Here is a 26733-nt window from a genome sequence, read left to right as displayed (position 1 = left end):
TATCTAGACAGCAGGAGTTTGGCACTCTGAGGGCAAATTGTGAAGCCAATTTTATCCATTCGATGGTATAGATCATGTTGACACACATTCTTTATTGCTTTTATATAATTCTCAAGGTAGACTTCCCTAGGTGAAGCAGCAGCAATTTCAAGGCATGCTGCTAACAGGACCTGCTTTCTGCTCCCTCCACCCCTTCTTTTTATTTCACAGAGATGGGCAGATGCCACACTCTATCTCAATGCACACTGTTTCTGAGCATAACTTAGTGATTATGGCTACTGTAAGAGAAGAGATCTGGATGTTTTTCAGAGTCCAAGGTAAATCCTCCATAATGTAGGCAAATTAACCTGCACTGTATAGAAAGTCATACAATTTCAACCATGATTTCAGTACACTGGTATCACATCTAGGTAGTAGGTCTCGAACTATATAAACTGTATGTCTTTAAGACAGGTAATTAAAATGTGTGTGTCACTTCGGGCTCATTTTATTTGATGGAAACCTCTGTTTTAAAATAATAAAAATGAAATAGCCTAGTTTCTGCTAGGGAAACTTTCTTTTGAATTCAGCATAATTTTTATTTCAATTTTTTCAGAAAATCTTTCTCAGATGTGTTTCAGATGTGACTTTTCCTTTGATCAAGAAAGAAGTTGCCAGTTAGACTATTGAAATCTGCAAAAGGCCCTCTACTGCTTTTCCAAAGGAGACCAAGAAAAAATTGGGTTTAGGAAGTTCATTCCAAGTTTTGTTTCTTCAGACACCAGCTCAAAGCCCAGCTTTGCCAAACAGTTTCACCCTGCAGTGGCTCTTGTCTGTCCAGGTTTTTTTTATTTGCTTTTCATTTTTGTTGTTCTTTGACAAGACTATCTTAGCAGTGTCAAAAAGAACCTCACTTAACCAAAACAGCAGCAGTTAACAGTATCCAGTCTGTGGTCAGTCTTTTCCTCCTGAGACCTGCATAAGTTTATTTTGCCATTCTTGAGAGGTGGCTGCTTTTACAGTCAGCTCTGCCTTTGATATTACAGCTAAGTAAAGCTGCTAAATTTGTCCTGACTGTGTTTGCTTTTTGAGGATTTTCTGAACAAGTAGTTCAGTTCTTCCTTTCCTGTTCTGTCTGATATCTAGGGATAAACACACCCGGACACATGCATATACACACAGAGGCTGTTTTATCCAGAATGCTGTGCATAATGCAGTTTCATATCATTAAGAGTTTTAAAACATGTTTGATGCCATCGCCATCGTTCTTCTCTTGCCCAAGGATCATTTCAACCTCTGAACTTGTGAGTGCGCGGGCAAAATCTGTATGTGAAATGTTTTTGCCTCATGAAGGCTTTGAGATTTGATTGAGGGGACAAGTTCCTCTGCTAAACATCTCCTTACTGTATTCCTGAAGTGAGCTAAAATAGTTAGGATGCATAGAATGTATTAAAAAAAGTCTAGCAATGTTTTGTCTCTGGTAAACATTTTAACCAAATAATTATTTTCATTTTATGTACAACCCTTTTCCGTATTTTCACATTGCAGGGAATTCAGGCAAGTAAATTTTTCTTTACTGTAGTAGAACTTTTAAGAGTAATGGCAGAGTGATTTAGAGAAATGCTAATATATCAATATCTTCTTTTGAAAACTTCACTGAATAGCAGTAAGTGTAACAAACTAAGTTTTGGTGTTCTGTGGGTGTAGGGAAGTATTTTTATCACTTTAATGAAGATACTGAGTCAGGTTGAAGGGTAAACACATTCATTTTAAAAGCAAAATTTCAGAAGCTTCTTTGTTTAACTGACGTGAAAGTCCTGCTTAGACTAAAGAACCAACACATAGATGATGACTTCAATGGTTTGTGTTCATTCTGGATCTCCAGATGTTCTTCTGTATAGATATGTAGGTAGGTCACCTGGGAAGTTAGGTGCTTTTTAGAAAGAAATTGGACCATTCTTCTAAACTTTATCCAAAATGCTTTGTCTTAGAAGAAATTATTAGCAGAAGTTAGTCTAGAAGTCGGGAGTCTTGAACTCCCAACAGCTTCCTTGTGGCTCCTTTCAGTGATACCTTGCACATCAATGAACTTCCCCCACTTGAATTTAAGGGGAGTTTGGGAAGCACTACGGTGTCTTCCACGAGACTAAAAAGAAACCTTTAACTTTTTAAAATTCCTTTACTGGAACAACATGCTACTGTGATGTTGAATCCCTCTTACGTGTGGATGAGAATGTCTTAACAAGAAGTAACACCAGTTTTATACAGGGTAGAAACTGAAGTACCCATAAATTAAATCGTATGTGGGCAGGTGATGGAAAGATGGGAGGAGATAAACCAAGGTCCTTGAGGAGGTTCTGTCTAGCCTGTCCTCTGCACACTAAGAAGCTGAGATGGGAGGATAGAAATAAAGTAAAGAGAAGGAGGGAGCGGCAGAAAGAGATTAAAAAGCAAAGGAAAGTATGGAAGAGAAATGTTATTATAGCAGCATAATTTCTGCATGCAAGATATGTCCTTTTGCCAGCTAATTGGTTTTATTTGCAAGGGGAATATTTCTGGTTTTATGTAGTAAAACTGCTATTTACCTAATGAGATATCTTTTAAAAGTTATTGTGGGCATGTCAGAGGAGATCAGTTAATACCGAGGATACAGAAGATTTTAGGTAGTTTTCAGTGCTCCTGAAAATCCTAACATGGATTTTTTTCTCAAACTTCAACCTTTTGTATTACAGTTATGAGAAATACTTTAGTCTTTTTTTTTTCTGTTGTCTTTTTTTTTTTACCTTTTGCTTAAGCAAGTTTAGTTTTTACTGCCAGTCTTGGTGGTGTCTGCGCTGGAGAGTAGCAGGAAAAGCTGATAAGGGCATAGGACAGAAATCTTTGTGCTTATCTCACTGCAACACATGGAGCTGAGAGTGCATCCTTTTCCTGTCCTAGGACAGGAGACGTAAACTGACCATCTCCTGACAGCAGTGACTTCAAACAGAGCCTCTAACGTCTAAAGGGTATGAATCTTCTCTCAACTTCAGAGGCCAGCTAGGTGAAAGTGGGTCACTGGCTGTTTAGAAAGCTGGTTTTGTTCCAGCAAAAAAAAAATAAAACAGCCACATTTCTGATAACTGCTGGGTCAATAGACATCTCTGTAGACATCGCAGTGTTTTGTGTGGTGGGTTTTTTTGCAAAGGGCATAATTCAGCATGACTCTTAATTATGTGTTTAGACTTCTACTAGAAGATTAATTACATTTAAAAAAAAAAAGATTTAACTGTATTTTCTTAGAGAGTTTTATAAAAATCAGCGTTGTGCTATCAGATTTGGAACAAAGGTCAGACCAAAATTGTCCTCAAAGAAGGGGTTATTTAGACAGTGAGTGTTTTTATAGATGGTCATCAGAGGTTTTCTTTTATGTATTGTCTTTATGTGACCTAGAAATGAAGGGTCTAAGTCAAAGGGAATGTGAATTGGAGCAAAGAGAACCTTCCACCAGGACTACCTGAGCCTTGGTGTGACTGGACCTCAGGATCTTAGGCAAGATCTTTGCTGTGACTTTAGGTTAGCAACCAATTCTTGGAAAAATACAAACACAGTTATGAATTGTTGACACCAGCTCATTTCAGGTACACTGAATAGTTAGATTTCATTTCTAATTTTCACCTTTAAGATAGACACAAGAAGTCCGAACTTGCAGCTGTCCTTCTGGCCACATGTGGAAATGTATCTCAGTGGCAGAACCCGAGGAATAGAAATCCAGGAACAAAACCAGGAATCCCACATCAAACTTTGGTGGTATACAGTTTGGGGCAAACTGCCTCACTGCTTTCTGTCCCTAGTGGTAGAACAGCACAAGAACTGCATGGTAAATGCCAAGTTCAACACAGAAGAGCACAGTGGGAAAGAGACTTTGGAAGTGCACAGTATTTCTCTTCTAATTAACTGCCTGCCTGGCAACTTAGTATTTTATATAGTGACTGTGATCTGAAGTCTACCTTCAGGAAAGTGTGGCGCCAGGTCTTTAATTACCCAAAAGTCCTGGGACTAAAGCAGTTTGCCTAGGTTTGACAGCAGTGCAGAAGGGTGCCACATCAGCTGAGGGTGCAGCCTTATTATTATTTGAACATTTATTTATTGCTGTGAATTGGCATGCCATGCTAACATGAGTCTCCTCATATGTTTCATACGTTAACTTTGAGGCCTCACCAAGGCTGAAGAAATAGGTATGATCTCATCCTTTCCCTTTGTTTCAGGATGCAGAACGGCTCCTCTGGATTGATTGATTTTTTTAGCAGTCACTCTTGGTAAATGTGAGAGCTGTATGACTTATTAGCATTAAATCTCAAAGCTTTTCAGCTCTAGTCTGGAATTTGAGGTTTGCTCCAGTCCTTAATCTCAGCTTGTGGCCATGTAACTTTTATAAGGGCTGGCTTAACTAGAAAACCAGCAAACTTTTCTCTCTTCTCTCCTTACAGTCAGGTATGTTTCTGCCCCAGCAAACCTCAAATAACTTCCTAAATGCAGCCCAGGTAGTACAGAGCAGCTCTAGGACCCTTCAGCAGAAGGATGAATGGGATCCCTAGAGTCATATGATTAATCTCATTATAATCTCGACTTTCTAGTTCTCTTCCAGTCCCTATGAATCAGACGCAAATTGCACCCTGCAGAGTTGGCTAATCTGTCATCTCTAGCAACTGTCAGCTACCTATCCAGACCATCTCTTCTAGAATTTGAAAAAATCATCTTGGAACTTCACGTTATCTTTCTCACATGATTATCAGCTCTCCAGGATTAGTGTTACTTTCGGCTTTACTTTAAAGATAAAAACACAACTGCTAGTGAAAGCTGCAAAATATTTTCCTGAAGTTCTGTGAAGCTTGAGACTAGATTAAATTCCTCGAGACTAAGGTTTTTTCTTCTGCTTTCACACTAGTGATGGACTAGAGGCATAAATTTTGACAGTTTTGGATGCAACCTCCGAATATAGGGATGCCGGGGCTGGCCATCTGAGAAGCAGAACAGCTTGAGCTGGGAGTTCAGCTCCAGGCTTATACCCACATCCCCTTTCCTTTTAAGACAGGAAAACTGGAAAGTAGTCTGAGCACTGGGTGTGGAGATGGCAGTCTGCAAGGGAATGTACCGCACCTTGTGCACAGCTCACCCTTCCCCTAGACTTTGCAAAATTAGATCAGCTTCCTCTTTCTGAAGCAGTTCTACCTTTTGCAGTAGCACAGAGAGACATTGTGTCTGGCTCGATGGTGTTCTATGAACTGGGGCATAAAATGCAGAGCCAGAAATTTGGATGGTGATTCTACCCACCCTTTGTTACTTGTACCTTTATTACTTGTATTTCTTTACAAATTTCCCTTATTCGCAATAGTTTGGTCCTGTTTAGATCTAACACTGATAAAGCATTTTAATGCTTTTCCCTAGGAGGGATATTGCTTTGAGTTTTGAACTGGTCAATAACTCTTGTGTAAAGAAACTTTGCCATTTGCTTTCAAGTCTAAAGAAAAATTCAAGTAGCTGTTGGTTCAGCAATAGTAGCTGTCCTCTCATGAGGAGCCTGACCTGCAACTGTAATTTATCACCCATCTTTCACCTCATTTGGCCACTGTCTGGAAGGACACGTTACCAATTTTCAGTAAGTCCTGTTGCATATTGCACAGCTCTGGAAGTCTGTCACTCATCTTACAAACTACCCAGGCTTCAGCAATGTGGTAGGAACCATTCTTACGTGAGTCTCATCAGCTTTTCCGTGCCCCAGGACATTTGGGAAGCTAACCCCACCACCTTCCACCCGCCTGCCAGAGATTTCATGAGTGTCGGTAAATTCCTTAGTTACTTGAGAAGCCGTTGCTATAGAAAATGTCCTTTTATGCATGTTTGTACTGGCTTGTCTAAATGAGTGTCAATACCAGCATATGAGTGGGCAAAAAAAACCTGTCAGTATCTGCCTTCCAGTGTTAACATTGGCAGCAGCTTCTTGTAACTGTGGCAGGGAAGTAGCTCTGGTGGCCAAATTCTTTCAAAATTCAGATATTACCTGTCTGAATATTTAACTCTTTCATGATGTCTCTAAACCTCACCCTTTTCTGATATCAAGTTGCTGTCCACCAGAACTTCTCTGGACAAGATGGAAAGAGATCTGGAACCATTTTTGAGTCGCAGGATGCAGTTATTAATTCCTCTCGTCTGTGTTTCTATGCATTAGGTTTCTTTTTGTAGGAGGTAATTTAGGAAAGGAGCTTGAGGGCCCATCAAATCCGTCACCTTTTCTCTTAAGAGGGATCAACTCTGCTTGCATGAATCTTGACAGATGTGTTTTAGAAAACCACTAAGTGGGTGCCTCTCTTACATGAATTCCACAAACTCTGCAGTCTGCTATGTGCTTAACTAAACGTGGGAAGGCTTTTTCAACTCTTAAAACTCCATCTCTCTTGCTACTGTTTAAGGTTATTATTTATTTACCATGGAGAACAGAACACGGAGATAGTACTACTGTTCTTTTCTGACCTTTGACATTGAGGTTGCTCTAGGAATTGTAAACCCCAAATCATAGATTTCTGCTTGTATCCTTGGGTAGAGTTTTAATCGCTTCTGATGTGCCAGACAGAGATGTGGCTGGCATATTTTCATTTTTTTTCAATCATGAGTCTAAATCACTATCTTTCTACTTATGGCAAGTACAACCTGGCCAGACCTTTGTCTGAATCAGGGGAACGTTCAGATTTTCATTCTGTAGTATGGCATCTTAACCATTACTGTGATCTTAAACCAACTGATTTTTGCAGTGTCTGGCCTTCCTTGTGAACATATTTTAGGGAGTTGAACAATATTAAATAGCTTTTCCAGTCTAGAAACTGTGTTTGGGAAGTTGGAATGCTGTATTCAGTAGGGCAGGTTGAAAGGGGAGCTTGTTGGGGCTTTAGGTTTAAGTTCTGTCTTGAGTTACTGCATATACCTTTGCAAATATGGTTTGGTACTCTCTCCCTCCTGGGTCCTGGTGACCAGTTATCCATTGAGAGAGTTGGGGTTTTTCAGCGTAGAGAAGGATCTGGGGAAGCCTTAGAGCAGTCTTCCAGTACTTAAAGGAGGCCTACAAGAAAGTTTGGATGGGCTCCTCTTCGGGGAGTGCGGAGATAGGACAAGGGGGAAGGGTTTTAGACTGAAATAGGGGACATGTAGATCAAATGTTAGGAAGGAATGTTTTCCTCTGAGGGTGGTGAAGAAATCTGTGAACCACTGGCACAGGTTGCCCAGGGAAGTGGTGGCTGCCCCATCCCTGGAGATGTTCAAGGCCAGATTGGATGCGGCTTTGAGCAACCTGGTTGAGTTCTCTCTGCCCATGGCAGGGGTGTTGGAACTGCATGACCTTTAAGGTCTGTTCTGACCCAAACCATTCTGTGATTCTGTGTTTAAGAGGGTCCTGGGTAAGCATTGCAGCTTGCAGAGGACTCCCCTGCTGTTAATACTGTTATTAATTTAAAGATAGCTTGAGTGAATGTACAGGAAAAGTGTAACAAGAAATCCCAGAGCGGCATACTATGGTGAACTCCTCCTGAACCAAAGCAGAGAGATAAATCAAAGTTTGTGCTTTTTAACTACTACATCCATGCAGCATTCATGGGCAAGACTATTAGAGAAAAGAGAGTATGGTGTCTCTCCAGAGAGTTGAATCTGGCCTAGTGACTCCAGGCATAGCAGGGTATACAAATCATTCTATTTCATTGCTTTGTTTTAATGTTGATTTGTTTGTAGTCTGCCCAAGATACTAATTGCTGTTTTACAAGTATAAAGACAAAGGTGTCTGCCCTGAAGAACTCACTAACGAAAAACACTACTGTACAGTGTTAATGCACAGTCAAATTTTCTTCCTAATGAACCAATCGCTTTGATAAAATCTCTACCTCCTGGTGAATTCTCTGCTTTGATTTTCCCCTCGACTCCCATCTTCTTTTACACCTCACTTTGTATTCTTTTTTGCTCTGCTTTAAATTTCGGGGGTAGTTTGTGCTTTAATCAAGATTTTACCGAGTAGCTCCTTGAAAGGAAGTGAATCACCTCTTTCATTAGGAGGAAACAAAAGTTGGTTTGATGTTGCAACTATATTTAAGCTGAGAAATTGGAAGACCCCAGCCTGACACAGGGTTTTAAGAGGAATGGTGGTGGGACATTAGCTTTTAATCCCTTCAACACAGTGCAGTTGATAACAGGTTGTAACATGGATGTTAGTGCCTCCATTTGCAATGCTCATATCCAGAATAATAATTGAACAATTCCTCCTCCTTAGTGATGTATTGGCTTCTTACCACCTATGACTTAGCATGGATTCTTGTTTTCTTCAAGAGGTGTTGATTGCTGCAAAAATAGTCATGTTAATGGTTTGTGTCTGCACCTTACCCTCACCGCTTCACCAATTTGTATGTTATTGCCCCTTTTCCAGTGGTGATTTCCACTGCAGCAGAGGTAGTGGAACAGACTCCGTGACTGCTTTTCATCTGCTTCAACACAAAGTCAGCTGGTTACTCTAAAATGTCTATAGTGGTGTATTATGCTGTCATTACTGCTTTCCTATTTCTTATTGAGCCTCACTTCCATCTTAAATCGACACCTACCTTTTAGCATGTTCTCGTGAAGGAGATATGTCAGAGAAACTGGTTTAAAGGTAGTACGAATGTGCATTAATGGTAAGCACTGCTGGCACACTTTATTGTTAGGGACTTTGTGCTTCCTTAATTAGCGTTACATGGATTTTCTTCTTAACCTGTATCTGTGTGCTGCTTTTAAAGTTGTCCAACTACTAATGTACACCACATTGTAGACATGTAGAGCTGTCACTAGCAGGCTGGATGGACTGCTGAAATATGTCCTAATTCTTATATTATATAGTATTTGGTTATCTTTCACCTAAGTGGATCACTTTATCAACACTGAATTTCTTCTGCTGTCATTTAACTACGTAGAGCACTACCTCATGTTAGCCTGATTTCCAGGTCAATTAATCATAGAATCATAGAATGGTTTGGGTTGGAAAGGATTTTAAAGCTCACCTAGTTCCAACCCCCCTGCCATGGGCAGGGGCACCTTCTTCTAGAAGCAAATATGATTATTCCATTTGTCTATTCCATCCTGTCTCACTGATTTCAACCACTTTACATAGGCAGACAGCAACCTCACAAATAATAAGTTCCTACTCTTTTTGAAAATAAATGGTCGCATAAAGAGGAAAGACAAATTGTTTTCTGAGCTAGGCTCAACTGTATTATTAGACATCAGAGAATCCACAGAGGAAAGTCGTTATGAATACCATAACCACAGGAACAGCTTCTATCAGAACTTGCACTTCATTAGATATGTGGTCATCCAGCCACAAGATGCAAAGCCACAGGAAGCCAAGTTGCTTTGCTTAGAGTTACTACAATCATCCTTTTTTAAATGAAAACTGTAGCTCAGATCTTGGAGTAGCCATGACCTTCATCTGGGCTTGGAATGACTTTAACATCTCTGCAGCTCCACTCCCCTGCTTTTCTTATGGCGTGAAGTGTGGGGTAGTGAAGGGAAGAAATAAAACTGAGCTGGCATTGCTGAGTCACTGCCACGTTTTGGTTGATTTGGTGGTGAAGCTCTGCTCAGGATCAGGGGAACACCCAGCTTTTGCAGGGAGCAGACAGGGTTAGCAGACAGCTCACCTGGAGTAGCAATATTGACTGAAAGGAGGTAAAGCAAAAGTAGAAAGCAGCTTTTAAGGGTGTGTTGTTAGAGTTTGAATTGGGGGTAAACAAAATCTTTTAAAACTCCTGTGCTCTTGCTAAATGCTAGGCCACTCAGGACTGCCGGGCAAGGGTCTTTTTTCCTTTTCTCTCTACACCCTTTTCATGCTCAACATAAAGCAAGGGTTTCCATGCTGCCTGGCATTTGGTTTCTCTCTGTTTCAGTATACTTAGGTCATCCAGGTGAACTGCTCCAAGCCTTCCACTAAGGATTTGAGACTCCGACCAACACTACTTCCCTCTCAACAGAACAGCTTCCCATTATGCAGCTGAGGGACTAGAGAGAGGAGTGGTGGCTTACTCTGCTTGCCTCTGCTTACCTGTAGACAGCAGAGTTTTAAGAGCAAATGAGACATTGGGAACAAATTAGTCTTTTCTTTAATCTGACATTTCCTCCCAAGTCTTCTCTTCATTTTTCTGCTTATTCTTGGAGCAGTTTGCTGTTAATCTGTGATAAGCATCCCATTCCCACTCCTTTTTTGAAGCTCCTGTGCCAGGAGACATTCTGGCTTGGAACATGCACGCTGCCTGTGGGATTGCCTGCCTGGCAATTATTTGTATTATTTTATACCCACTCATAGCTTTAAGCTGCAAGTCCCTTGAGGCACAGGTTATGTGTTTTGTGTGGTTCACTGGGCAACCACAGAGCACTTCACTCCCCTTAGGGCATTACTTAAAGTGTTAATAATAAAATCCTAGGAAATTTATTTGGGATTACAGACAAGGGGATTTTCTCATTGTCATTTTTTTACATTACTGCTAAATCTTTATGGAGTACAATAAAGCTGGTACTTCGCATAACGAAAGACATGTGTGTCTTTAAAACTCACCCAGGTCAAAATTACAGAAGCAAAAATAAATAAATCACAAAAATAAATAAATAAATGGAAGATAAGGAGGGAGGGAAGCAGCCAAGAAGGGTGTGAAATGAATGCTATGGTTTGCAAGGTGCAGAAGTCGAAGGGAAGCAAGAAAAGCAGAGCAGAAACACAAAGGTCAGCTATGGAAAACAAGCCAAAGGAAATGAAGTCTGAGGAGGGCGTTGAAGGTGGAGAGTGAGGCTTTTTACTCCCAGGGAAGGAAAGCAATGTAAATGCAAGAGCTGTCTGGATCGATATAGATGTGAAACACAAATAAACGAAGTGTTTTCATCTTTAGTGCTGGATTGCCTCTGAGCAAAAAGCTAAAATAAAAGCTGGACTGTGAGGGTACAAACTGTCTCAACATCATATAGTTCTCTATCAGGTTTAAAGCATGAGACCTATCTTCTTTACTTGGATAGTTAAGATTTTCTTTGACATTGAAGGAGGCCTTGGTAATGTAGGTACTGTGCATGCTGGTCTCAGCTATTCTCACCTCAAATGGCTTGCTTGCATAGGTTAAAACAGATTAGTTGTTTTGCAGGTTGATAGAGCCAAAGTTCTGATGAAGATTGCAGATTTCACAAACTGACCATGAGAAGCCAGCCTTTTTGTTACAGGTCACAAGCATAATGCTCTGTCTTGCTGAGGCTACGAGGCTGCATAGGTTATGCTGGCACTTGAAGTCTCCAGGGGGTACTCATGAAGAAGTGCTAACTGCTTAATGACTAGTTTTCCACCAGCCTTGTGGCTGAAGTAGTTTACTCACTGTCATGTTCTCAGTAGGGACCACCTTAATTTGGTGTTTCTAGACAAGATCGGCTATTGCTGGATCTAAATTCAGTGCAGTGTTTCATAGAATTATAGAATCATGGAATGCTTTGGGTTGAAAGGGACATTTACATGTCATCCATTCCATTGCCCCTGCAGTAGCTGGGTCATCTTTAACTAGATCAGGTTGCTCAGAGCCCTATCTGACTGGACCTTGAATGTTTCCAGGGATGGGTCCTCTACTACTGCCCTGGGCAACCTGTGCCAGAGGGTTTCAGAGTACAATCACCATTACTAATATACTCAAGGATGAGAAATATGGACATGTAATCACATACTTTCTCCCTCATCTTTCCTAAACATTATTCCTCCTCTGTGCATCCCAAGTGTCATCTTTCTTCATCCCAATAACCACTGCAAGCGGATCCTTTCTCTTTTTCTTCCCTTCTTTCATCCTTCTTTATGCTTTGTTAGCTCCCCCAGGGCCCCATGAATTGGGAAATCTATTTCAGGCTTATTAGAAACCTTTGTCTAATTGCTATGGCACCTAATAGCCAGAGTTAGTTTTCGGTACCAGGGGGATAGAGACAGCATTGAAGGGATGCCCAGGAATCTTTACAGTTTCTAGCAAGTGTGCAAGAGGCTGAAATACCTGTCGTACAGTAGGAAGCGTCAGGAATGGGAAATACTTTTGTTTTCTGCTGAAATAAGAGGGAGTTTTTAGGCTTTCACTGTTAGGACAGCATTAATTGCTGCCATTCTGCACTAGCTGTAGTGGAGTGTGGGGATGAATACCCAAGAACAGAGGTTCTGTTTTTGTCTCCTCCTCAAGCAGTTTTTCGGTACTAAATGATGTCACTTAGAAAGTTTGTGTTGCATCTTGCTCACAGATACAGTCATCTTGTCTTCCCTTCCTTTGATACTCTTGTTGCCAAAGTTAATTTAGAACCAAATAATAAGCCTTTCACCTCAAATTCTGAGATTTATTAACTGTAGTATTCTGTGTAAATACTTTCTACTGGTAATATTAAAGAACGTGGAAAAATATCGAAACCTGCAAATGCAAATAAAGTCAGAACGTCTTATGTCTCCTTTAAAGCATAGCATTTACCTCTGCTTCTGTGCTGCTTGGACTATAATACGTGCCTCCAGGAACTTGGAAGCTAACACTGCAAGTGAGTACAGAACAATACAAGTCTCTGCAGAAATGTTGCTCTGATAACTTTGCCTTTTTGGCCTACATTTCTCAGTGGTTATTATTTGTTAATTATGTTATATAGTGCTCACATGTGGGCTAATTGCTTCCCCAGAGAGCTTACAATAAAATGATGGACAGAACAAGGGCAGGATGTTGCACATATCACATAGAAAAAGGGTAAGGTAGGACATGGGCAATATTAACCATAGTTAAACACTTAACGCCTGTGTTTGAGTAGCATTGTGAAGCATACTGTAGAAGAGTTGCATTGGGTTTTGAGGGGAGAGAATGGGTGCTAATTTTAATTGATCTGCTGAGTTGATTTATTAAAATAGATGTGCCAGGAAGCTCCAAAACTAAAGGCAGAAATGAAGAAAGAAATGTATAAAAGAAGGCTGCAGGGAAATTGTACCTGGCTCGGTTATAGTTGCAGGGCTGGACTGTGTGAATTCTTGAAAACAAGAGTGAGATCCCTATGAACTGTGTGTACACTGCATGAGTGATATTCCTTGAAAAATAAAAACCTTTCCTCAACCAAACTCTTTTCTTCAGACCCTTCTAGATGGGAGAGAAGAAAAAAATGTACATACACATCCACTCAGTTGTATTTCAGATTTCTCATTCTTACTGTTTGTCTTGTTTTTCTACATCTATCTTTTACTCTGCACGCTTTCAGGCAGGAGGGCTCTGCTGATGTTTGTGCTGCTCTAAATTGTAGTGTTCTGATTCATTTTCCTGTGCTGCAAATACTTCTTCACACCTGCTTGGAGAAAAGGAACCAAGTCATGATGAAAGCACACTTAAATAAGTGAATAAAAAGTGACACGAGGTATTTCTCAGCAGCTCCTCGGCTACTGCTTGTGCTGAAAAACAGGAAATGTCTGTACGCTTGCAGAGAGATCTGACTTGATTTTCATACACGGATCAGCTCTCTAGCATGTTACCCTTTCAGAGCAAAGAAACGGAAAAGTTTCAATATGTATTTTCCTTTTGAGAAGCATTTTCTAAGGGGAAGAGGAAAGGAGTGAAGGTTTGGCCATTTCAATTACCTGCTTCAAATGCTTCTAGAAGCACTTTATTTATACACAGATGTGCTTTTCTACATTTATTATTAGGAAAGAAATAGAAGTGAAGCTTTACATAGGCAGGTGTTATTTTCAGATTTCAGTGTACATGTAGTTTCCTCTGCCAGAAGCCAAGCTGTGCTGCTGACTGCACTTGCTCTTAGAATTGCTACTAGAACTGCTTTCTGTCTTTTGTGTACTTCCACTGATTTATTGCATCTTTTTTCTCAGTGTTTTATCTCAGCATGTTAAATCTTCAGAGCTCTTGCTGCTCCTTGAATCCTGCATTCGGTTTTGGGACCCTCACTTTACAAAAAAGACATTGACATGCTGGAGTGCATCCAGAGAAGGGCAACAGAGCTGGTGAAGGATCTGGAGCACGAGTCATAAGAGCTCTTGAGTAGCTGAGAGACCTGATGTTGTTTAGTCTAGAGAAGAGGAGGCTGGAAGTGAGACCTCATTGCTCTCTACAACTACCTGAAAGAAGGTTGTGGTGAGGTAGTTGTTGGCTTATTCTCCCACGTCACAAGTGATAGGATGAGGAAACAGCCTCAATTTTCACCAGGGAAGGTTTAGACTGGATATTAGGAAATATTACTTCACCAAAGGGTTGTTAAGCACTGGAAGAGGCTGTGCAGGGCACTGATGGAGTCACCATCCCTGGAGATTTGTAAAAGTTGTGTGGATGTGGTGCTTAGGGACATGATTTAGTGGTGGACCTGGCAGTGTTAGGGATTGAGCTCAATGATAAAGGTAATTTCCAATCCAAACTATTCTGTGCTGTTACCTTTGCTTGTATTCATAATTTGGCTGGCCGAGCCCACTTGTTACTTCTCAAATAGTCCACTCGGTTTCTTCTTTATCTGTGAGGTATAGGAAGAAATCCTGAACTCAAGATTCAAGGAGGGTTTGGTCTTCTGAATCCTAATTTGAAAAGAATAACAGCAGCTGCCTATTCCACACGCATTACAAAGAGATAATGAAAAATGCCCAGGGAATGACATGACAGTAGTATAACACTATGTGAAGAAGACTTGGAGTGCTTCTGAATGTGCCTTACTGTACTACTGTCATGTGAAGAATACCTACGCTACTGGGATGGCTGTCCTGGGCATTTGAAGGCGTTGATGTTTAGAGTGTGGATACAAGACACAAAGACCATTCTGCAGTGATTTAATTATAGTCCTGCCCGTTCCTTTAAAATAGTATCTTTGAGAGTCCCTTGATGATTCATTTCATGTAAGTATATCACAAAACAGACAAAAATTGTGATGCGTCTGTTACGTGTCACAGCCATATAGCATTGTCGGGTGGGTGGAACACCAAGTTTATTTCAGTACTTGCATAGTGCCTTGTACACCTGTGGTTCCTCTTTGAAGGATCTCAAAGCACTTTACAAACACTTAATGAAACTCTTAGCTCTGCTGGGAGTTTCATACAGTTGATAAGGCATTTTTTTGCACTTTGATAGCCTGTGCCAGAGCTGGAGGGGGTAACTTCTTCTCCAGGGTTTCCCACCAGCTCTGTTTTGTAGCTGGGAAGAGAACTTGGGAAACGTGACCTTCCCAGTCCTGTGCTTGCTTTGCCGGACCATACTTCCTCTGTTATTCAAGGTAAGAACAGAATGGTTAGAATTGATTTAGGTGCTTCTGGGAAGATGAAGTCACTATGTTTGGATCTCTGTATCATGCCAGTAGAGAGATCCTAGGGGAAATCTCTTCCTTTAGTTTTCTTTACATTCAGTCTAACACACAGATGTAATTTGCAAGGAAATGCGAAGGAAGAGACGTTTTGCTGGCCTCAGCAGTGTAGCTAGAGTGAAATGAGATGTCACAAGGATATCTCAATGTCTGTCTTTCAAGATATGAAAAGGATATTTGTTCTCTCCAGAGCTCTGAGATTTTTAACTCTTTCCCTATATGCCTTCAATCTTCTGCAACTCCTGTATGTTATCTCACTGCGTGTATTCTCCCTTAGGCTTTCACAGGCTGCCTTTTGCTCATGGATTTAACTGGCTGCTTTTGTTGGCTAAAACTTTAATAAATGCTTTTTTTTTTTCCTCAACAGTGTAAGAACAGTAGGAGGAAGTTTATGTGCTCTGTGCAATGCAGTATCAGGGTTCCCAAGCTGACTTTAGAAATACAGGTGTTGTCACTGCTAGCATTGTAACTTCTAGTGCTGTAGGACTGACCAGGATCTGATAATGACAGCTGGAATGAATCCCCATGACTATCGTTGTAATCAAGTCTCTGGCCAAAATTTAATCCCTTGCACTTTTGCAACCCTGTTGCTTCCTGCTCCGCTGTTGTTTTCAGGCTGAAGACAAAACCCGGCTAAGTATTACAGCTTGTTGTACAGCTCCCGTTTCACTAATGGAAATAGGCTGGGATCCAGTATATTGTACAACACTAAAAATGTATTGTTTATATGAGAAGCAAATGGCATTTTGGATACCTAGAGATTCCATTCAGCAAGTGAGATGCTGGCTTTCTATTTTAGCAGTGTGAATTACAAGAATAAATGAAAATGCTAAAATAGGCCACTTGTTGAGGGATGAGCTTTTGGCAAAAACATAAAATAGAATTACTAGACAGCCTGGGAGAATTTGAATGCAGTTTTATATTAACACATCACCATGGAATTTAAAACTAAAATAAAAGCAAAGTCAGCAGATGTAGTACAGTAAATGTACTTGAAAACCAAGTACCTCTAGATTTACAGAATAGAATAAAACAGGTTCTGTTATGTGGTAATCACAGGATAGAATCATAGAATAGAGTCATAGAATCATTAAAGTTAGAAAAGAGCTCGAAGATCATCAAGTACAACCATCAGCCCAACACCAGCCTGCTTACCAAACCATGTCCCAAAGTGCTATGTCCACCTGGTTTTTGAACGCTTCCAGGGATGGAGACTCCACCACTGCCCTGGGCAGCCTGTTTCAATGCTTCACCACTCTTTTGGGAAAGGAATTTTTCCTAATATCCAGTTTAACTTGAGACCATTTCCTCTCGTCCTATCACTTGTTATTTGGGAAAAAAAGACCAACACCCACCTCACTGCAACCTCCTTTCAGGTAATAAAACCTCCTCAACAGTGTATAGTGCCACATCAGAACAGGTATCCAGAAAGATTGTGGGCCTTCCATTCTTGGAGCTTTCCATGACTCTACTACAAGAAGCTGACCTGGTCTAGTATTGGCAGTAGTCCTGCTCCAGGCCAGAGGCTCGCCTAAAGACCTTCAGAGGTCACTTCCATTAAAGGATTCTGTGCATAACCCCAGAATTATTCTGGAGTCTACTAATTATTCAGAGGTCTACTACAATAAAATTCCTTGGCATTTCTAATTGCAAGAAGAGCAGTCTGACTGCTCTTTCCTTTGTAGTTGCATTAGTTAGTATACTTCCTCACCTCTCTCCTTGTCCTTGCTGATCAAGAGATAGAGCTGATAGTTCATGTGGAGTATAGTAGTAAATATCCAACTACAAGAGAGCAGCTGATTTTTCTGTGCATTCTAGCACAGAATTTATTTTAATGGAGATAAACAGGAAAGTGCTTCTCTATAGTGTTTGGAATTTGTGCTTTTAAAAAGTGCTATCATGTCATACAGCCTGGGCAGGTATTAGACATTCAGGATTTTCATTCCATTTCCCAGAATGGGATTCTTTGCTATATTGGCTCTCAGAATAAATAGTAGTACAATTAAAACTTGCCATGGTTGTGTGAGGTATCCTGGTGATTAGAACACCACGGTTAACAAAAGACGGAAATTGCGGGTGACCTGAATTTTTAGCATTTCTTCTTTCCAAATTTTGTGTTTCTGCCTTTCAACTCTTTCATTAGAACCCTTTCTTATTGCCCAAAGGTCAAATTATAGCTCTGTGTAAGTTTTTAAAACATTATGGGGCTGGAAGATGTTTCTAGCGTCCACATCTTCTATTTTCCATTCCAAGCAAGGATTAACTCTACCTAAGTACTACTAGTACTTAAAGGAGGCCTCCATGAAAGCTGGGGAGGGGTTCTTTATCAGGGAGCGCAGGGGTAGGATGCGAGGGAACACTTTTAAGCTGAAAGAGGGGAGATTTAGATTAGATAGTAGGAAGAAATGTTTTCCTGTGAGGGTGGTGAGGCACTGGCCCAGGTTGCCCAGAGGAGTTATGGCTGCCCCATCCCTGGAGGTGTTCAAGGCCAGGCTAGATGGGCTTTGAGCAACTGATCCAGTGGGAGGTGTCCCTGCCCATGGCAAAGGAGGTTGGAACTGGATGAGTTTTAAGGTCCCATCCAACCCAAATACTTCTATGATTCTAATGCTTTCCTGGTAGTTGTCTGAGTTGCCTTCAGCAGTTGAGACTCCCAGTGGTTGTGGAGGCTTCACATATATACTGATAGATTTGTCCTGCTAGCGAAGTTTCATGTTGTAGTTTACATCTGCTTGTCCTCTGCCTGGAAAGCACAGGAAAAATTGTTCCCTTTCCACTTTGCAGCCCTTTCTGTACTAGAAGTCTGTTATCATTAGCTCTTCTTATGAAGAAGAGCTTCTTCACAGCTTCACAGCTTCTTCTTCTTCACAGCTCCCAGGTCTGCAGTGTACCAATCATAATCAGGTAAATTGAAAACTTAAGAGCCTTCTGGGTAACTGTTCTGATGCCAGGATTGACTTCAGAACTGATGGCCTTATTTATGCATGTATTTATTTTAATCCTGCTTAAACTCATCATACTGCAAGTCTTTGTTCACTCTTGCCTGTTTTATCCCAATCCAAATGTTTATGCTCATATTTAACTTTAAGTTGTCAGCTCCTTAGAGCAAGACTCTGTCATCCTTAATGTGTACAAAGCCCCAGAGTGACTTTTCGTGAATAATCTGCTGTGCTTCTCTCCATCACAGCTAGACCTGGGTAAGAAAGATAGAGGGATGCCCTCACTTCTTGCCGGGCAAGTTTTGTGCACTGCATGGGGGTCAGACCAACACACCTCTGTGTAAGGATCTGAAGTAGCAGAGTCAGAACTGGATTATATTAATCTTATTGTAATAGTTTCTCAACAAGAAAGTAGCTAATCGCTCTGCTTCAGTCAGGCTGCAGAAAAGGGGTTGTTGCATTTTAAAGCTATGAATGATCGTGTGATTGCCTTGTAACACAGGCTAGAGGTTTAGCCTCTACTTACTTTTTCTAGCATATTTTCTGTAATTTAAGTGGGAATCTAGTGAAAATACAGTTTATTCTTCCTTGATGCTCATACCTTTTGTGTTTCCTTTTGTGCAATTTTTGTGAATTTAAGCTAACAAAGTTGCTTGTGAATTTGTCCTCCCTCATTTGCAAATGAGGAAGTAAAGGCATGTGAAATTACTTAGGTAACTGTAGTTCGCATGTGGCAGATATGTGACTGTACAGTAGATATTTTATTCCTCTATTCTAAACTTTAAGTGCTAAGAAAGAAACACTTGTAGTCTGAACAGGAGGGAGAAATCACTGCATTAATCCAGCCTGCTTCAGCTGCTTGTGTACTGGCACCCTTCATCCTTGTTGATGCATTGAATATCACTTTTCATCCCAGAGTAACATGCAGATGCAGTTTTTCTTTTGGGATTTTAACGCTAAAACCTAAGGTCTTAAATCTCCAAAGATGGGTTTCAAACACATTGGCTTTCATGAAGTATCTAAATACTTTCCACTCTGGGCTTCTACTGTTGTCCAACTGTTCTCATAATGCGATGTAAATTGTTTGTATAGTTGACCATAATCCTTTATTTTTTTTCTTCACTAAACTGTGGCTGAAAGGTACTCTGAGAGTATGATGCCTTAGAGACGCAATCCCGATCCTTCAAGGAATCAAGGGAACCGGGATTTCATTCTGTAAGTTTAGTGTGCTAACGTAATGATTAAATCAGCATTGTGTGTCTCCAGTGAAGAAAGCAAGCAGAAGCAAACCTGCTAGTACTTAGAGTACTTTCTGTGCTTCAAATTATTTTCCATACATTTAACTAATTACATAAACAGATGATATTTACAGGAGATTTCTGGCTATAATTGACCTTCATCCTTTCCTGTGCATTTCCCAGCCTCTCCTTGAAATTTCTATTGTTTCCTCTTACTCATTCCACGTTTAACACCTTGTTTCAAGCAGTCCTTTTCTCTTGCTTGGGACCATCCTACCAATTCCCTGGAGGCCAGTATTCCCATGTCCTTTTAACTTCATCTTCTCAGACTGATTTTGTTGGCAATTTTGGAACTCATGGTGTGGACGAACATATATATGCTTCAAAGCCCAGTCTTCAGGCCTCCCACCAGTTAGGGCATGATTGCTCTTTTCCTTTTCCATCATTTCTTTGGAGAAGGAGTGTTTCTTTCTGTCTTTTATATTGTGTAATAAATTGCTTTTCAGAAGTTGCAGCAGCACAGTACACATTGAAGTATATATATCTTATTTGTCTTGGCAACTTTTATATCTGTGTGTTGGGGCAAGCAGGGGAGGAATTGCATAAACTGTGAGACTCCTGTTGAGAGGTTAGAGAGAACCCATGTTTAGAGTTCAGCAGTGTTCCCATGGCTACTAGGACAGGTACATCACAGGAAGGGGAACACTTCTGGCATTTAACAGCCCTTCCAGGTGATTTATGGTTTTGCATAAACTTTCGCTAAACTGAGAGGTTTTCTAGGATTGGCACCTCTTTGCTTGTCACCATGCCCTGTTAGTTCTGTGTTCAGTGGTCCGTGGTTATTAAAATTCTTATCGATAAAGGAGTTTCGGAGCAAGGTTCTTATTTTCTGGGATCATGCATACCTTGTGAACTCCTCAGCTTAACCAAAGAAACATTTTTTTTATGCCTAATGTATTTTATAAAAGAAATGTATGGAGTTCAAGTAATATTTGCCTTCAATTACAGTAATTAAGTTGTCAGGACTCGAAGTCACCAAGGGAATGACAGAATCCTTTCCTGGTTGGCCAAGGGGTAATTGGTGTTCTGGTCACAAGTACATTTTACATATTGGGGTGGGGAGGGAAACTGTTCTGGTTGGCATCTGTGGCAGAAAGCCTGGGAGACTAATTTTGCAATACAAGGTGTCAAAATCCTGCTGTGAAGAGAAGGAAAAAGGAAAAGAAAGGGACCTGCTTAACTCTGCTTTAGCAGGGCATCTCTTTTTTGTTTGAACTAACACTGTTTCCTTGGCTTGGGAGGTGTATCTTATTAAAACAACAGCGACCACAAACATTGCTCAGTCCATTTATTTTGTGGATTCTGTCTTGTGAACCTTCTGAACCTTCTGCTGCAGCTTCCCTTTCAGATGCAACCTATGTATATAGATGTGTGTAGATAGATGCTTTTTTTCCCTCATGTTTGACATAGAATCATTTAACCATAGAATCATTAAGGTTGGAAAAGACCTCCAAGATCATCAAGTCTGGCACTACCATGCCTACTAAACCATGTCCTGAAAGTGCCTTATCTACATATTTTTTGAACACCTCCAAGGATGATGACTCCACCACTACCCTGGGCAGCCTCTTTCAGTGCTTCACCACTCTTTCAGTAAAGAAATTTTTCTTAATATCCAGTCTAAACCTTTCCTGGTGCAACTTGAGACCGTTTCCTCTTCTCATATCACTTGTTATTTGGGAGAAGAGAGCAATACCCACCTTGCTACAACCTCCTTTTAGGTAGTTGTAGAGAGCAATGAGATCTCCCCTCAGCCTCCTCTTCTCTAGGATAAACATCCCAGTTCCCTCAGACATCAATTTACAGACTTCTTTGCCAGAAGTCAAATAGGTTCAGTGACTTTGTAAACTAGTCTGAAGGTACACTACAAGGTATTCCTACAAGAAAAGTACCTAATTTTTCTAAGTGCCCACACAAACATTTTGGAATCTCAAGTGTAGTGTTACTTTCGTTCCACTGGAATAGCTCTCCTGAAAGTTGATGTATGAGGAAATCAGTACTGGTAATGCATCACTAATGACACAGATTTTTGCATTCCTGCTCATGTGGGTAAAGGTTATGGATGCATGAGGACTCAGACCTGCAAAATCTTACTCACAAACCCTAATAAACCCCATTTCAGCTAGCTGGTTTAATGATGCCCTGAAGAAAGCCAGATCGCTTATCAACACGATCATGCAATAACTGTAAAGTTGAGATAATTGGTTTTGTATCTCCCAGTTTGCTACTGGCCTTCACCCTGTGTATGTCTGGGCAGTGGAAGTGGGTGTGAAATATTGCTGCTCTGATTTGGTTGTGGTTTAGAGTCACTCCAGTTCACATATAAGATGTGCAGGTAGAGGGGATGCTCTGATCTGTGCATTTATGAATGGAAAAACAGTGAAGTATCTCTGTCATATTCACCCCATTTGACTGTAATAGATGTGGGTTACTTCCCATTCAGTGTTGGTAAGGATGCTATCCAGTTCTTACCTGCTCAGCTTGCAAAGTGGTGCATGTGCTTGAGGGGATTGGGGGTGTGCTTGGTTGTGTGTGGTTCCTACAAGGATTTAAAAAGGACAACAATTTTACATTTGGGAAATTTCCAAGAGTGATTCTTCCCCTCTGCTCTGCTCTTGTGAGACTCCACCTGGAGTACTGTGTCCAGTTCTGGAATCCCCAACTTAAGAACAATGTGGAACTGTTTGAATGGGTCCAGAGGAAGACACAAAGATGATCAGAGGGCTAAAAGCACCTCTGCTATAAGGACAGGCTGAGAGAGTTGGGCTTGTTCGGGAGAAGAGACGGCACCAGGGAGACCTTATAGCGGTCTTCCGTTACCTGAAGGGAGCTACAAGAAAGCTGAGGAGGGGCTTTTTACAAAGGCCTGCCACTATAGGACAAGGGGGAATGGCTTTAAATTGGAAGGGGGAAGATTTAGATTAGACATTAGGAAGAAATTCTTCATGATGAGGGTGGTGAGGCCCTGGCCCACAGGGAAGTCATAGATGCCCCATCCCTGGAAGTCTTCAAGGCCAGCTTGGATGGGGCCTTGAGCAGCCTGGTCTAGTCAGATGTCCCTGCCCATGGCAAGGAGGCTGGAACTGAGTGATATTTAAGGTCCCTTCCAACCCAAACCATTCTATGATTTGTGACTTTTGCCAAGCAAAACGGTGTGCCACAAAAGGGTTATTTTTGAGTGTTTCAGTATCCATGTAAGCAAGTCTGAATTTCAGCTGCTTTTTCAGCTTGTTTTGTAAGTCACAGATAATTTAACAAGTTATGTATTTTCATCTTCCTGCATTTGTTGCTTTTTCAGAGTCAATTCTCTTCATACCATACATAACATCCATCTCCAGAGCCATCCTTTGCTTTTTGTTTTATATTTACTTTCCAAGTACTAGACTCTTTTTATAGATATTCACCTGTATCTGGAGTTCAGCAGCTATTCATTTTGTGTATGCAGAAGCCTTGTAAGATCTAACCTGTGATGTTGTTTTTGCTGTCTGACAACATATGATCAAATGGAGCATGTTTAAATAACAACATCTAGGACACAATGACAGTAAACCAGCTATGAAACAAACATTTCTAAAGATCAGATAAGATGGAAGAGTTGCATCGATGCTGGATTGCTCTGTATATCATAGGTTCTTGCAGTTGGCTGTAGAGGTATTCCGGGCATGGGATTTCCTTTATGCCACAGGCTAATAGATCATACTGCATTATTTTTCATGTTGGTTTATATCTTGTAGAGACATGCGCCTTTGCAAATTAAGTGTAATACACCTGGTATGATGGTATTATACATAATCTGTGTGAGTTGCATGGGAGTAGATAAACAGTAAGAAATTCAAAGCCACAGAGAATTGTCTTGTTCTGTATTTTCTTGCTGCTTTCTATACTGTCACCTCTTCTCCCTGAACCTACACTGCCTTTTGCTTTAAGGAAGCTGCCTCTCACTTCTGCCTAAGTCTCTACTTTTACCATTAATTTTCAAAACACCATATTTTTTTTAAATATTTTTCTTATTAGTGTGCAGAAAAAAAAGAATGTTATATTTAAGGCTATTATTTCTAACTCTCACTTTTACTTCTCTTTGTTCCCCTGCAGGAGGATATTGCTGATCCCAGGACTCAGGAAGAGAAGAAAAGGAACCACTGTCTATCTGAGCCCGCAGACGGTTACAATACAGTGAAGAGTGTTCTCACAGTACACGAATATTTTGCCAAGCGCATGGCAAAGCTGAAGGGATCCCAGAATGAAATGGAAACAAAGGTAGGCAATTCCTGCCCAACAGCTGATGAAGTTTTGGAGCCTCCAGAAGAACTGAAAACCAAAGTCAAAAAGAAAAAGAAGAAGCAGAAGAGAGGTGAGGCAGAGACAGAGCATTCTAAGAAACCAAAAGCGAAACAATCTAAGATAGGTAGCCTGAACGGAGAGGAATTGGATGCTCCATTAAGTAAATGTCACTCGGAAAAAAAGAAAAGGAAACAAAAAGAGCAAAACAAAGGAGAAAGCATTATTTGTGATGAAAATATGGGAAATGGAGAAATTTATATGGGAACATCTGATGAGGAAGATCTCAGCATAAAGGACTCTGAAGCAAAGCAAAAGAAAAAACATAAGAAGAAACAGAAAATGAAAAAATGGGAGACAGATGAGTGCATTGAAGAAGTACAGAGAAAGAAAAAGAAGCATTGCAAGCACATTTAACCATTTAAGAGTCAAGCTGGGACTTCAAAGTGCCTTGAACTTGAGTGTGTTAGAGGAGAAGTCTGGGTAAACATACAAGCCAGACATCATGTTGTAGTCTAGTCTTGAGCACACTGCTCTACCTCCAACTGCAACCACAGACTGTGTTTTAATATAGCTCTTTCAAAGGAGAATGTGGTGACAAGGCAGCTTCAGGGCCCTGCTGAAAAGGTCTCCATGTGTAGGAACAAGGCTTGTATATCTGCAAAACAAGACATGATACAAACCAATTTGCCTCTTCCAATATGGCAGGCAGTTTACCTTTGTACCTTTGCAAGAGCTGTGTTTTAACACAGCAGACCCTGTGCTGCCTCCACCTCAAATTCACTCTGGTGCAACTCCATTCAAGTCAGATAACAGCAAGTGAAATCAGGCCTGGCTTTAACTGCTGTAGTTCAGACTGTGAAAGTCAGTGAGTTACTGTCTGCTACCACACTGCTTGTTTTTTTTCTAAATCCAGGAAGAAAAAAAGTCACCCTACCAGTGCCTTTATTATTAAAGCCACTGTGGTTTTCACTTCTGATATCCCAGCTCTGCTTCTGCAAACAGAAGGGGGTTTGCAAAGCTGTATGTATTTTTCCATTGGCTTTTGCAGTTGTGTCTAATGTGTTCATTGATCTCCTTTTATATATACTGTGATTGTTGTATCTTCGCAAAATACTTAGTGTAATTAAAAGTTTACAACGGAGTGTCAGTACTAAAGAATGAAATAAAAACAACTCCCTTTGTTTCCTAGGCAGTAGTTGACTACTGTCAAGTGATTGTAGCTTTGCAACAAAGCTAAAGGAGTTGTGCGTTTATTAACTATATTTAAATCTTTGGTTCCTAGGCAACACTCAACGGTACCTTCAATGATGCATCTGGAATTCAAAAAGTTGTCCCAGCTTAGAGCTTGTTTCTATTTGTAAACCTGGAAATAAGTAGTGCTGAAACTCAGTACTACCACTAGCAGTTTTGTATGAAAGCCTAAACATTCAGGATTAATTTTGGCAATGTGCTCTGCTAAGTGCTGTCAGAATAGATGGATAAACTTGGAAGTAAAGTGGTGGAATGGGAAGAAGCGTTCACCGTGCTTGAATCTGGTTCCAATACTGCTTTGCCCACAGCAGATGGATGTCACAACCCTGAAAGCCAGACAGTTATCATGTCATAATCTAGAGTAGCTGACCAGAATTCTAATCCATTAGCTGTTCATTTGACTTTGGGCCTGGCTGCCTTTCATCAGTGTACATCTAAAAGATCCCATTGGCCTGCTGTACTGAATAAAATGGGTACTTTGTTTTTCATCGTCTTAGCTCAGTTGAGTGGCTTAACGTGGTTTGAAAAACACTACCAAGATGCAAATGTTAATATGAAAAAATTTCCTTAAGCAGCCTCGTCCAGCAGAAAAAATTCAGTCTGCAGCGCACAGTCCATATGGCTTTGGATGTTTTAGTTGCAGCTGAACTCTTCATTTTTAAGATATTGTAGTTTGCAATGCACCTTTCTTGCCCTCAGAACATGCTCATTCATTGCAGCAAAATTACTGTAGTTTTACTTATTGTAAGGGAGAACAAGATGCCTTTCTTTGTGTTTCATGCTGGCATGCAAGTGGTTTTTAACCCTTGTAGCATTTGCATTTCTGTGCTATACAATTCTTAGCCATTACAATGCTGCTATGGCTGGGCTTGTTGCCTGGCTTCCTTAAGTGAAATACCACCTAATCCCATGAGGTTGCTATAGAGTTGCGAATAAGCTTCTTGCTTGGGGTGAAAAAAATCATCTTTTCAATGGAAGCAAAATATTTTTTCGTGTTATATTTGAAGCATCCTAAGTTTTGTGGGTGCCTTCCAAAGCAGCCTTTGTAATTTACCAAAGTCTGGATTTTTGTTTGTTGGCAGACCCCAAAAGTCTGACTATTTCCAGTGATTTTTCTTTTTAAGTCTTAAGCTGCTAAACTTTACAGTCTCTCTGGGATTTTAGTTTAAAAAGGTGGAAGTCAAGGAATAAGGTTTCCTTCTCCAAATACTGCTGGGCTTGTTTGTTTGTTCTCTGTATTAACCTTCCATGAGTTTCTATGTGCTAATTCTTACGAGTGTTTGGCCAGATTCCAGTTGTAGTTATAGAAAGAAGAAAACCAGGAATAAATCTTATTTATGGTGTTACTACACTTAAGTACAATAAACCTAAGATTTAAATCTGAATCAAATTGAAATATTGGCTACAAATAGAAGATTCTCAAATTCATGCAAGAAGTGGGAATTTCACTTTATACCAGGAAGTGTGGGATTTTAATGTGCCTTAAGCTCAAAGAGAAACAGCAGGTGCAGAATAGGGGTTCTAGAAAAAAAAAAAATTCACAACAGACTGATAGTTGAAACAAGCAATTCCCTTCGCTGCTCTACTCTATGTGTGTCCATGTTTGGCCAACTTTGCATTACTTAACA

General features: G+C 40.5%; 1 protein-coding gene across 3 annotated transcripts in view; it reads left to right on the top strand.

Moving 5' to 3' along the window:
* PINX1 (PIN2 (TERF1) interacting telomerase inhibitor 1) overlaps positions 1 to 26733 on the top strand; it is a 70884-nt gene extending 44151 nt beyond the window's left edge. The window contains exon 6 of one of the 3 annotated variants that reach the window (XM_054064047.1): positions 23666 to 26733. In XM_054064047.1, coding sequence (XP_053920022.1) covers positions 23666 to 24268 — 603 coding nt within the window. In that variant the 3' untranslated portion in view covers positions 24269 to 26733. The remainder of the gene's footprint in view (positions 1 to 23665) is intronic. The other 2 variants (XM_009563778.2, XM_054064048.1) reach the window with 2 other exon arrangements.

This window comes from Cuculus canorus, chromosome 3 (assembly GCF_017976375.1).
Source record: "Cuculus canorus isolate bCucCan1 chromosome 3, bCucCan1.pri, whole genome shotgun sequence".
In the NCBI taxonomy this organism is placed as follows: Eukaryota; Metazoa; Chordata; class Aves; order Cuculiformes; family Cuculidae; genus Cuculus; species Cuculus canorus.
This window is presented reverse-complemented; position numbering and strand designations above follow the sequence as displayed.